At 47.5% G+C, this 12,910-nt stretch overlaps 1 protein-coding gene across 4 annotated transcripts in view; it reads right to left on the minus strand.

Annotated features, from left to right (window-relative positions):
* The window catches only part of vwa2 (von Willebrand factor A domain containing 2), a 120,375-nt gene that overhangs the window by 12,146 nt on the left and 95,319 nt on the right, over window positions 1-12,910 (minus strand). For all 4 annotated transcript variants that reach the window (XM_084326419.1, XM_084326418.1, XM_084326417.1 and 1 more), the window contains 4 exons: window positions 7,345-7,400; window positions 6,815-6,922; window positions 4,572-5,150; window positions 3,605-3,741 (listed from right to left, as the gene is read on the minus strand). In XM_084326419.1, the coding sequence (XP_084182545.1) occupies window positions 3,605-3,741; window positions 4,572-5,150; window positions 6,815-6,922; window positions 7,345-7,400 (880 nt within the window). The remainder of the gene's footprint in view (window positions 1-3,604; window positions 3,742-4,571; window positions 5,151-6,814; window positions 6,923-7,344; window positions 7,401-12,910) is intronic.

The following is a 12,910-nucleotide window of genomic DNA, read 5'->3' on the forward strand; positions in this document are numbered from 1 at the left end:
ATAAACATAAAGACGGACAACACGCTCATCACAGACAAGCTGGATGTAGCCAATTACTTAAACATCTTCTTCACAAACATAGCCACAACACTGGTAAACAAACTACCCTCCCACTCAGGGCATTATGGGGTAGAACACATAGTAGCATACTACAAAAACCTAGGGGTCCACAAAGACGACTTCAAACTTGAAATGGTAACAACTGATGAGGTACTCAAAAAATTGAGCGCCCTCCAACCTAACAAGGCCACTGGCCATGACAACATCCCCTCCAAATTCCTCAGAGACGCAGCAGCCGCCATCACCCCAGTCATCACACACATAATAAACCTCTCTATAAAACAGGGGCACGTCCCCAAGGACTTCAAAATTGCGAGAGTGACCCCTCTACACAAAAAGGGCAGCAAATTAGACCCAGGCAACTACCGCCCTGTTTCTATTCTTACCTCCATCTCGAAAGTCATGGAGAAAATAGTCTACGAACAGGTCGAAAAGTACCTGGCGGAAAAAAACCTAATCTACGAATTCCAATCTGGCTTCAGAACGTCCCACTCCACTGACACATGCCTCCTCTATTTGAACGACCACATCAAACAAGAGGTGGACGCTGGCAAATACTGCGGCATGGTCATGCTGGACCTACAAAAGGCCTTCGACACTGTCAATCACTCCATTCTAATGGACAAGCTAAAAGCAATTGGTTTTGATAGCCTATCAGTGAGCTGGATGCAATCCTACCTGGAGGGGAGAGAACAGATGGTAGAGGTAAACGGTACTCTATCCCCCCCCCTCACAGTGAGCTGTGGTGTTCCACAAGGAAGCATACTAGGACCGCTACTCTTCCTAATTTATGCAAATGACATGTCGTCAGCCTGTGACTGCAACTTGTTCCTGTTTGCGGACGACTCAGCCCTGCTGGTCTCTGACAAGAACAAATTGCAGGTTGAAAAAACCCTCAGCACGGAACTAGGCAAAATCTGCATATGGCTCGCTGATAACAAACTATCATTACACATGGGCAAAACAGAGTCCATTCTCTTCGGTTCAAATAACAAACTCAGCAAGACCGACGGCTTCTCAGTTACAGTGGGTGACAATATTGTCACAAGGAAAGACGAAATTACCTACCTGGGTTCCATCCTAGAGGCAAATCTTTCCTGTGACAAAATGGCATCCAATGTAATAAAAAAAGTCAACCAACGAACTAGATTCTTGTACCGGATCTCCTCTCTGGTAAACAAGAATACCCTGAGGACTCTGGCAGGAGCACTCATTCAAGGGTACTATGACTATGCGTGCACCTCATGGTACCAAAGCACCTCAAAGGCGCTTAAAACAAAATTACAAACATCACAAAACAAACTGGTCAGACTACTACTTGACCTGAACCCCAGAACCCACCTCACCCCTGCCCACTTTGCCAACCTAGGATGGCTTAGAGTAGACGACAGAGTACAGCAACTTGCAATGGGCCTGGTCTACAAGATACACTATACGACCGGGGTGCCCATGTACATGTCAAAATACTTCCCAAAGGTCAGTGAATACCACAACCACTACACCAGAGGAAGCTCAACAAATCATGTTAAACCCAGATTCGGCTCAAACAAGGGACTAAACACGTTTCGCAATTATGCCACAACAATGTGGAACGCCCTACCCAAAGCTGTAAAGGAATGTGAATCCCTGCCCACATTCAAAACCGCCCTTAAAGAGCACCTACGGGAGGCTGCAATTCGAAACTGGCCACCGTAAATGCCCAAAACCCCCACCACCTCCTAATAGACAGTCTCCTCCCCACCGCATGTATATATTCCCTCCCCGCCGTATGTATATTCCCCTCCCACCCACCCACCCCCTCCTAATGTACAGTCCCCTCCCCATCATATGTATATACTCTGTCAGGATCTAGGGGTAACAGTACTGTATATTTGAATACCGCCTATGTCACAAATGTATCAGTACTAAATACCTATATGTCCCTATGCCATAAATGTCATGTATGTTATGTATGTCATAAATGTCTATATGAATTGAAAATGGGGGACCCTGATGGAAACAAGACAAACGTCTTTCTCAGGTCTGCATCCCCTTAACAATTGTATGTATTGAGCCGTACTGTATTGTACCCATTCTGCAATCTGTTAAATAAAGTTTTCATTCATTCATTCATTCATTCATTCATTCATTCATTCATTCATTCATTCCCTATGCTTTCTCTTTTGTTGTTCTTAGCTCTATTCTATTTAAATCTTTAAAAATGTTTCTTACTGTATGTACCCCAGTTGCTACTGCATGTACATATTTGTGTTTTAGTACATGTTTTATGTTCATACATACCAACTATTTCGCCTGTTTTATTCTCCACCCATCGATTATCCATAGCAACACTACTATCACCGACATCCAAGAAGGGGGATCCCCCCTTGGATGGCCCTTCTAATGTTTCTCTCCTCCACACTGCCTGTGGTGCTTTTTGCTTCTTGACCTGTTTGAAGAAGACTTGTCCAGCCCATGGGGATGTAATACCTTAATGTGTGATTGCGGGCTTTACAAATAAATTTTATTTTATTTTATTTTATTTTATTCAAACAGACAGACGGCAGGGTCTTTGACCATTACCTGGTATTACATGTTCTCAACCAAACAGACAAACCACCAGCAGGGTCTCTAACTTTTTTTTTTTTTTTTTTTTACTTTTTCTCCCATTTTCTATATTTTCCTCCCATCCCAATTTCGTATCATCCAATTCAACCCTCCCCTGTCACGAACGCTGTTTCTTGCCTCCCACAAGTCATACATAGCACAAGTCCCCTCCGGTACTTGAGGTAACAGCAGTCGCATCTTTTCACCTGCGCAGCTCGATCTCTCAGTGGCGAGGAGTAACGCGTGGGAGGCTCACGCTGCCCCCGACACTTCCTGATTCTACTGCGCAGGCGCACCAACCGACCTGTAGGAGTCGCTGTCCACAACGCCCGATCCCCACCCATCAGTTTCCCCTAATACGGCCAATGTGTATTAGTATGGACGGCCAGCTAAACTGAAAGCAATGTGGAGTGCTGGGCTCGAACAGGCAAGCCCAGCGTCTCCGTCATTCGTGGCGAGCGCCTTGCCCACTACGCCACGTAGCCGCCCATACAGGGTCTCTAACTTGTTATAGCTCAGGTTATCCATAAAGCTGTGGTTTGCAAATATCATGGAAGGAGAATCTTTAAAAAAAATTCTTGATATTTTTTTGGGTATTTCTACTTTATTGTGGATAGGACAGTCAGTGAGGAAATTGGGTGAAGATATGGGGGAGGACATGCAACACATGGATTTGAACCCAGGACGTTGCGATTGCGCAGTATGCGTCTTAACATGGTGCGCCACTGGGTCGCCCGGAAGGAGAATCTTTTATTGAAAAATGTCATCATACAGCACACAAGTACAGTACAACGAAAACAAGTTTGGCCTCCAAGCAGAGTGCAAATGTAACAGTAAAGTACAATAGTACTATACAATGTACAGGTGATTAAACTGGGTATAAAATATTTTTAATCATCCACAATACGGTTACAGACAGTTACCAGTTCCTTGTAATCAGATTACTGTAATCCTGTACCTGAGCCACGTCGCGGTTGATGTCAAACTGGACGCTGAGGCTGCGGATGAAGTCTCTGAGGGTGTTGAAGTTCTCGCGTCCCACACCGGCTGAGGCGTCTACAGCAAAGACCAGGTCCACTGCTTGTCCCAGGCAGCCTGGAGACAGAGACATGTGTCAAATAGACCCTGGTAACGTCCCGCGACCAGCCTGGTTCATTTGCCTACAAACTGTCGACCAAAGGGATGTTCAGAGGCATAGAAAGCATACATTTCTTATAAGCTTCCATCTGGGTTCAGAGTCTTTCAGATATAAGTAATTCATTGGGGAGAAAACAAAGTTAAAGTTAATACAAAGTTGGTGTGTTTGATAATCGATTGATTGTATTTTTGGTGTTTTATTTTTTTATCGCTTTATTGCTACTGGGCAGTCCAGTAGAGAGAGACAGAGGAGGAATGGGAGACAGAGTGGGGGGAAGACATTCAGCAAATAACGACGGGTTCGGGAGTCGAACCCGGGTCGGCCGTGTCGCGGCTGAGCGCGCTATGTGGTTCGCCACTGGGGCGCCCGATTGATTGTATTTGATAGTTGATTAGGTGTGTTTGATAGTTGATTTGGTGTGTTTGATAGTTGATTAGGTGTGTTTGACAGTTGATTAGGTGTGTTTGATAGTTGATTAGGTGTGTTTGACAGTTGATTAGGTGTTTGATAGTTGATTAGGTGTGTTTGACAGTTGATTAGGTGTGTTTGATAGTTGATTAGGTGTGTTTGATAGTTGATTAGGTGTGTTTGACAGTTGATTAGGTGTGTTTGATAGTTGATTAGGTGTGTTTGATAGTTGATTAGGTGTGTTTGACAGTTGATTAGGTGTGTTTGACAGTTGATTAGGTGTGTTTGATAGTTGATTAGGTGTGTTTGACAGTTGATTAGGTGTGTTTGATTTTGTCAGGAAGTGAAGCTGAATGAACATAAGGGCGTACTTCAGTACCTTGGGTGTCCACACTGCAGATCTTGGCTTTAAGCTCAGGGATCTTGGCGTTGAATCTGTGGGGTGAGTAGGTGAGCGTCCGCTGAGGGTTCCCGGTGATGTTATTCAGCTGGCCCTTCAGGGCGTCCGGTCCCACCCCGACCAGGAAGATCTCCCGGTCCCGTGCATACTTGGAGGCCTCCACCACGTCGTCGGCGGCGGGCGTGGCCGTGAGCAGCACCACCACGCGGGGGAGGTCGTCGGGGACGTCGGTGAACACCGGCGCGCTCTGGAAGCCATGCCGCGTGACGTAGCGCAGGGCCTGGCCCGTCCGCGTCTCTCCGCCCATGGGCTGCAGGCCCTCCAGCGCCCTGAGGAGGCCTCGCACGTCGCCCTGGAACCTGCCCACCGGGGCCTCCACACGGGCCTCCCCGCCGTACACGGCCAGGCCCACCTTGGTCGGGGTGTCGGGTGCGATCACGGCCTGCAGGAAGCGCTTCAGGAAGGACTTGAGGAGCAGGAAGCCCTCCAGGGTCAGAGTGTCTGAGCCCTCGATCAGGAAGAGCAGGTCCACAGAGCAGTCCAGGGACAGCACAGGAGCTACAGGATTAATACAGTAAGAAGCATTCATTACCAGTGAGCCAATTCATCATTTATGGTGTGCGTGTTAACTAGGGTAATAATATATATTAATCCTTAAGATAATTGCATCATTATATCTCACTTTCATTCTTGTTGCAATAGCCTTTCAATGTATTCACATTCTATGAGCACTTCTCTATATCCTAGTCTCCATTGGTGGTGTGTGTGTGTGTGTGTGTGTGTGTGTGTGTGTGTGTGTGTGTGTGTGTGTGTGTGTGTGTGTGTGTGTGTGTGTGTGTGTGTGTGTGTGTGTGTGATTCTGCATGTGTGATTCTGCATGTGTGTGTGTGTGTGTGTGTGTGTGTGTGTGTGTGTGTGTGTGTGTGTGTGTGTGTGTGTGTGTGTGTGTGTGTGTGTGTGTGTTAGAAAGAGAGTTCTGTTGGTGAATTTCCCTGTCTGGCCAGCAGGTGGTGGTAGAGTAAAGGTTATACCATGAACAAAACCAATAGAATAGATGAATATTTACATATTGTGACAGAACTAATGTGTCAGAGAAACCCTTCTTTCAACATGTTGGCCTGATGGTGGCGCTAGAGAACAGGTCATGGAGTCTCCAAAAACAACAAGTTGTTATGATCAGTAATTTTATTCATTTATGACTTGTTACTGAAGCGATATATGTTTTCAACTTTACAATACGGGTCACAAACAGCATAAATGAATGGCTAATTATGGTTAAGTAACTTACAATTATGTACAATTACAACACTAACTAACATCATCATAAACTATTTAATAATAATAATAATAATAATAATAATAATAATAATAATAATAATAATAATAATAATAATAATAATAATAATAATAATAATAATAATAATAATAATAATAATGTAAAAATTACTAGCTTAGTTAACATGCACACCATGAGTAAAGGATTGTTGTGTTTTGTTTTTTTGTGATCACATTTTTCTTTTATACTTTTTTTTTCTTTTCTACATATTCATGAATATAGACCTGCAGATTTACAGCATACAGCCCTTCTCTTCCACCACATAGCTTCCTATACCACAGCTCTAAATGTAGCTTCCTACACACCACAGCCCTAAACGTAGCTTCCTACACACCACAGCTCCTACACACCACAGCCCTAAATGTAGCTTCCTACACACCACAGCTCCTACACACCACAGCCCTAAATGTAGCTTCCTACACACCACAGCCCTAAATGTAGCTTCCTACACACATCACAGCCCTAAACGTAGCTTCCTACTCACCACAGCCCTAAATGTAGCTTCCTACACACCACAGCCCTAAATGTAGCTTCCTACCACAGCCCTAAATGTAGCTTCCTACTCACCACAGCCCTAAATGTAGCTTCCTACACACCACAGCCCTAAACGTAGCTTCCTACACACCACAGCCCTAAATGTAGCTTCCTACACACCACAGCCCTAAATGTAGCTTCCTACAAACCACAGCCCTAAATGTAGCTTCCTACAAACCACAGCTCTAAATGTAGCTTCCTACAAACCACAGCTCTAAATGTAGCTTCCTACTCACCACAGCCCTAAATGTAGCTTCCTACTCACCACAGCCCTAAATGTAGCTTCCTACTCACCACAGCCCTAAATGTAGCTTCCTACTCACCACAGCCCTAAATGTAGCTTCCTACTCACCACAGTGTTTGTCTCCTCCGTAGCCTGGTGGACACACACAGTGGAAGCCCTCAGAACCTTCAGACACACAGGTCCCTCCATTGAGACAGGGCTGAGAGTCACATGGATCTGGAGAGAGAGAGAGAGAGAGAGAGAGAGAGAGAGAGAGAGAGAGAGAGAGAGAGAGAGAGAGAGAGAGAGAGAGAGCATTTAAGACATAACACAGGTAACACATGCTGTATTGTTTATTTATATCTTGTTTGTCTGTGAGGGTGCGATTGACCAGGAAAAAGAGAGACAGAGAGAGAGAGAGAAAGAGACAAAAAGAGAGAGAAAGATAACAACAGAGAGAGAGAGAGAGACGGACAGAGAAAGAGACAGAGAAAGAGAGAGAGAGAGAGAGAGAGAGAGAGAGACAGACAGACAGACAGACAGACAGACAGACAGACAGACAGACAGACAGACAGACAGACAGACAGACAGACAGACAGACAGACAGACAGACAGAGGGAGTGGGGGATAGTTTTAAACACTGCCTACGTTGTTGTTACCTGGACAGATGGTCCGGTGGCAGACTGTCTGGTGTCTGTGGTAAACTTTGCTGTACCTGCAACACACACAAGATTCAAGATTCAAGAGGTTTATTTGTCACATACATACCAGGGCATACAGTGAAATGCGGGTGGCCATGCCCACACTACGATTGTGCAATAATACAATAGTAAATAAAATAAGTAGAAGATAATAAAATAGACATGATAAAATAGACATGATAAAATAGACATGTTAAAAGTCCTGAGATAAATGCAATACAATGTTAGCTACAAATTAAGGCACTGGGTCCTATGTACACTACTATGCAATATACAGTTTTACTCTATATCCTTATGCTATACTTGCTATTTCTAAACTATACTATACAGGAACCACAACAGTTCTTTCCAGGCCTTTGTGCCCCTGTGGCTGTTAAAGCGCTTTATAAATGAAGTTGGATTGGATTGGATTGGTTTCCTTAAAGTGACCTTTTTTTTTCACACACACACGTGATGTGAAGTGAGATCAAGTAGACAGACATTCATTCAACATAATAATAATAATAATAATAATAATAATAATAATAATAATAATAATAATAATAATAATAATAATAATAATAATAATAATAATAATAATAATAATAATAATAATAATAATAATTCATTTAATTTATATAGCGCTTCTCAATGACCCGAAGTCGCTGACAATAGTCGGGAGCAAAGTAAAAACTAAAAAACAAAAACAAAAACAAAGAAGCAACAAAGAAGCAAAAACAAAAGGAAGATGAGACCATGGGGGGAACAGGGAAGACAGATACATATTACATCAGCGCTCACTGATTCATAACTAGTGGGACATGTTTTTATATACCTCCATATATGAATGAACATACTACTTCTCTCATCTATGAGAACAGAGAACAGAGAGGGTCTACTGCTGCTTCCCAGAGAACAGAGAACACTGCTGCTTCCCAGAGAACAGAGAGGGTCTACTGCTGCTTCCCAGAGAACAGAGAGGGTCTACTGCTGCTTCCCAGAGAACAGAGAGGGTCTACTGCTGCTTCCCAGAGAACAGAGAGGGTCTACTGCTGCTTCCCAGAGAACAGAGAGCACACTGCTGCTTCCCAGAGAACAGAGAACAGAGAACAGAGAGGGTCTACTGCTGCTTCCCAGAGAACAGAGAACACTGCTGCTTCCCAGAGAACAGAGAACAGAGAGGGTCTACTGCTGCTTCCCAGAGAACAGAGAACACTGCTGCTTCCCAGAGAACAGAGAGGATCTACTGCCGCTTCCCAGAGAACAGAGAGGGTCTACTGCTGCTTCCCAGAGAACAGAGAACACTGCTGCTTCCCAGAGAACAGAGAACAGAGAGGGTCTACTGCTGCTTCCCAGAGAACAGAGAACACTGCTGCTTCCCAGAGAACAGAGAACACTGCTGCTTCCCAGAGAACAGAGAGGATCTACTGCTGCTTCCCAGAGAACAGAGAGGATCTACTGCTGCTTCCCAGAGAACAGAAAGGATCTACTGCTGCTTCCCAGAGAACAGAGAACAGAGAACACTGCTGCTTCCCAGAGAACAGAGAACAGAGAACACTGCTGCTTCCCAGAGAACAGAGAGGATCTACTGCTGCTTCCCAGAGAACAGAGAACACTGCTGCTTCCCAGAGCCGCTATCAGACCGTCTGATTATAGCTGTGTCTCAGTTCAGGGGTTGTTTCCTTCCAAGTCCTTCCAAATTGCATCACAGCTGTGCGACCAAGGCTGTCCCAGAACCAAGGCTGTCTCAGGTCCAAGGCTGTCTCAGGTCCAAGGCTGTCTCCCAGGTCCAAGGCTGTCTCCCAGAACCAAGGCTGTCTCAGGTCCAAGGCTGTCTCAGGTCCAAGGCTGTCTCCCAGAACCAAGGCTGTCTCCAAGGTACAAGGCTGTCTCAGAACCAAGGCTGTCTCAGAACCAAGGCTGTCTCCCAGGTCCAAGGCTGTCTCAGGTCCAAGGCTGTCTCAGGTCCAAGGCTGTCTCAGAACCAAGGCTGTCTCAGAACCAAGGCTGTCTCCAAGGTCCAAGGCTGTCTCAGGTCCAAGGCTGTCTCAGAACCAAGGCTGTCTCAGAACCAAGGCTGTCTCCAAGGTCCAAGGCTGTCTCAGGTCCAAGGCTGTCCCAGAACCAAGGCTGTCTCAGAACCAAGGCTGTCTCCCAGGTCCAAGGCTGTCTCAGAACCAAGGCTGTCTCCCAGGTCCAAGGCTGTCTCCCAGAACCAAGGCTGTCTCAGAACCAAGGCTGTCTCCCAGGTCCAAGGCTGTCTCAGAACCAAGGCTGTCTCCCAGGTCCAAGGCTGTCTCCCAGGACCAAGGCTGTCTCCCAGGACCAAGGCTCCTTCAAATGCAGCCCAGACATGCAGCTTCTTTTCCTGAGTTTGGAGGATCCAGGACGGCCAAGTGACCCAGAATGCATTTCACAGCAACGATTATTTACCAAGGCTGAATGCTGTACGACCTAGGATCATTATAATACAATGTTGCTCCAATGTTTTCGGAGATTGAGCGGCTGAAGCAGGACTGGGGTTGACGCATGCTCAGTTTAACTGGGAATCCCCGTTCAACGCGAGGTTAACTATCGTAACCGATCGTCCTGCTATATTCCTTTACCTGTAATTTATCAGTCTCCCCAGTTAGTAGCTAGATTAATACATTTAGCGGAAGTGTCAATAATCAAATAATCTGGATAAAACCATCGCTATATATGGGCATATGTGTGTGCCGTGATGCGAGGGCTTCCCCAATCTTGGCACCAAGAGGATTCCTCCTTTTAACTGGGCATGTGTCAGTTCCAGTCTCCTCCGTAGACCAGACCGTCTCATTTAACAGCCCCAGTCTCCTCCGTAGACCAGACCGTCTTATTTAACAGACCCAGTCTCCTCCGTAGACCAGACCGTCTCATTTAACAGACCCAGTCTCCTCCGTAGACCAGACCGTCTTATTTAACAGACCCAGTCTCCTCCGTAGACCAGACCGTCTCATTTAACAGACCCAGTCTCCTCCGTAGACCAGACCGTCTCATTTAACAGCCCCAGTCTCCTCCGTAGACCAGACCGTCTCATTTAACAGCCCCAGTCTCCTCCGTAGACCAGACCTTCTCATTTAACAACGCTTGGTTCGACCTTCGCAGTCTACGAAGGACACACCTTTGTAGACCACTTCCTTCGAAGGCTACAATGCCTGAACACAGCTAGAGTCTGAACTGAGACACAGCTAGAGTCTGAACTGAGACACAGCTGGAGTCTGAACTGAGACACAGCTGGAGTCTGAACTGAGACACAGCTAGAGTCTGAACTGAGACACAGCTAGAGTCTGAACTGAGACACAGCTGGAGTCTGAACTGAGACACAGCTGGAGTCTGAACTGAGACACAGCTAGAGTCTGAACTGAGACACAGCTAGAGTCTGAACTGAGACACAGCTGGAGTCTGAACTGAGACACAGCTGAATGTAAGTTCGTCTCAAGGGTCTGCTCCCACCGTCCCGGCCAAGACATAACGACCGCTCACCAACTCCAGATGTCTCTGTCCATCACTACAAGGCCTGAGAAAACATTTAATTCATCCTGCATATTTCTGGAAGACGGGCCGATGTTCACTGTTACTGAAACCTTGACCTTGACAACGGTTCACTGTGACTGGGGTTGTTAGTGGAGCCACCTTGGGTTAGGGTTACTCTGGGTTAGGGTTACCCTGGGTTAGGGTTAGGGTTACCCTGGGTCCGTTGAACTAGTGAGTGTACATCTCGGAAAAGTCGGACTTGAGAGAACATGCCCAAGTTTCCCACTTTGAGGGCCGCTCCGTTGCATTTCTCCTACTAGAAGGTGGGATTTTTTCCTAATTCCGAGTTCTATCGAACAAATTTTTAAGACTGGCTTAACAACATTGGCTGACCCTTGAATGTGAATCAGGAGCAGGTTCCTGAGTACATGCCTGTAGTAGGGACAGAGGGAGGTGTAGGGGTACTTGCCTGTAGTAGGGGCAGAGGGAGGTATAGAGGGTACTTGCCTGTAGTAGGGACAGAGGGAGGTGTAGGGGTACTTGCCTGTAGTAGGGGCAGAGGGAGGTGTAGGGGGTACTTGCCTGTAGTAGGGGCAGAGGGAGGTGTAGGGGGTACTTGCCTGTAGTAGGGGCAGAGGGAGGTGTAGGGGTACTTGCCTGTAGTAGGGGCAGAGGGAGGTGTAGGGGGTACTTGCCTGTAGTAGGGGCAGAGGGAGGTGTAGGGGGTACTTGCCTGTAGTAGGGGCAGATGGAGGTATAGAGGGTACTTGCCTGTAGTAGGGGCAGAGGGAGGTATAGAGGGTACTTGCCTGTAGTAGGGGCAGAGGGAGGTATAGGGGGTACTTGCCTGTAGTAGGGGCAGAGGGAGGTGTAGGGGTACTTGCCTGTAGTAGGGGCACAGGGAGGTGTAGGGGTACTTGCCTGTAGTAGGGGCACAGGGAGGTGTAGGGGGTACTTGCCTGTAGTAGGGGCACAGGGAGGTGTAGGGGGTACTTGCCTGTAGTAGGGGCAGAGGGAGGTGTAGGGGTACTTGCCTGTAGTAGGGGCAGAGGGAGGTGTAGGGGGTACTTGCCTGTAGTAGGGGCAGAGGGAGGTGTAGGGGGTACTTGCCTGTAGTAGGGGCACAGGGAGGTGTAGGGGGTACTTGCCTGTAGTAGGGGCAGAGGGAGGTGTAGGGGTACTTGCCTGTAGTAGGGGCACAGGGAGGTGTAGGGGGTACTTGCCTGTAGTAGGGGCAGAGGGAGGTGTAGGGGGTACTTGCCTGTAGTAGGGGCACAGGGAGGTGTAGGGGGTACTTGCATATAGTAGGGGCAGAGGGAGGTGTAGGGGTACTTGCCTGTAGTAGGGGCAGAGGGAGGTATAGGGGGTACTTGCCTGTAGTAGGGGCACAGGGAGGTGTAGGGGGTACTTGCCTGTAGTAGGGGCAGAGGGAGGTGTAGGGGTACTTGCCTGTAGTAGGGGCAGAGGGAGGTATAGAGGGTACTTGCCTGTAGTAGGGGCAGAGGGAGGTGTAGGGGGTACTTGCCTGTAGTAGGGGCAGAGGGAGGTATAGAGGGTACTTGCCTGTAGTAGGGGCAGAGGGAGGTATAGAGGGTACTTGCCTGTAGTAGGGGCAGAGGGAGGTGTAGGGGGTACTTGCCTGTAGTAGGGGCAGAGGGAGGTGTAGGGGTACTTGCCTGTAGTAGGGGCAGAGGGAGGTGTAGGGGGTACTTGCCTGTAGTAGGGGCAGAGGGAGGTGTAGGGGTACTTGCCTGTAGTAGGGGCAGAGGGAGGTGTAGGGGGTACTTGCCTGTAGTAGGGGCAGAGGGAGGTGTAGGGGGTACTTGCCTGTAGTAGGGGCAGAGGGAGGTGTAGGGGGTACTTGCCTGTAGTATGGGCAGAGGGAGGTGTAGGGGGTACTTGCCTGTAGTAGGGGCAGAGGGAGGTGTAGGGGGTACTTGCCTGTAGTAGGGGCAGAGGGAGGTGTAGGGGGTACTTGCCTGTAGTAGGGGCAGAGGGAGGTGTAGGGGGTACTTGCCTGTAGTAGGGGCAGAGGGAGGTGTAGGGGGTA

The sequence above is a fragment of the Notolepis coatsorum genome (genome assembly GCF_963971535.1).
Source record: "Notolepis coatsorum genome assembly, chromosome: 12".
In the NCBI taxonomy this organism is placed as follows: Eukaryota; Metazoa; Chordata; class Actinopteri; order Aulopiformes; family Paralepididae; genus Notolepis; species Notolepis coatsorum.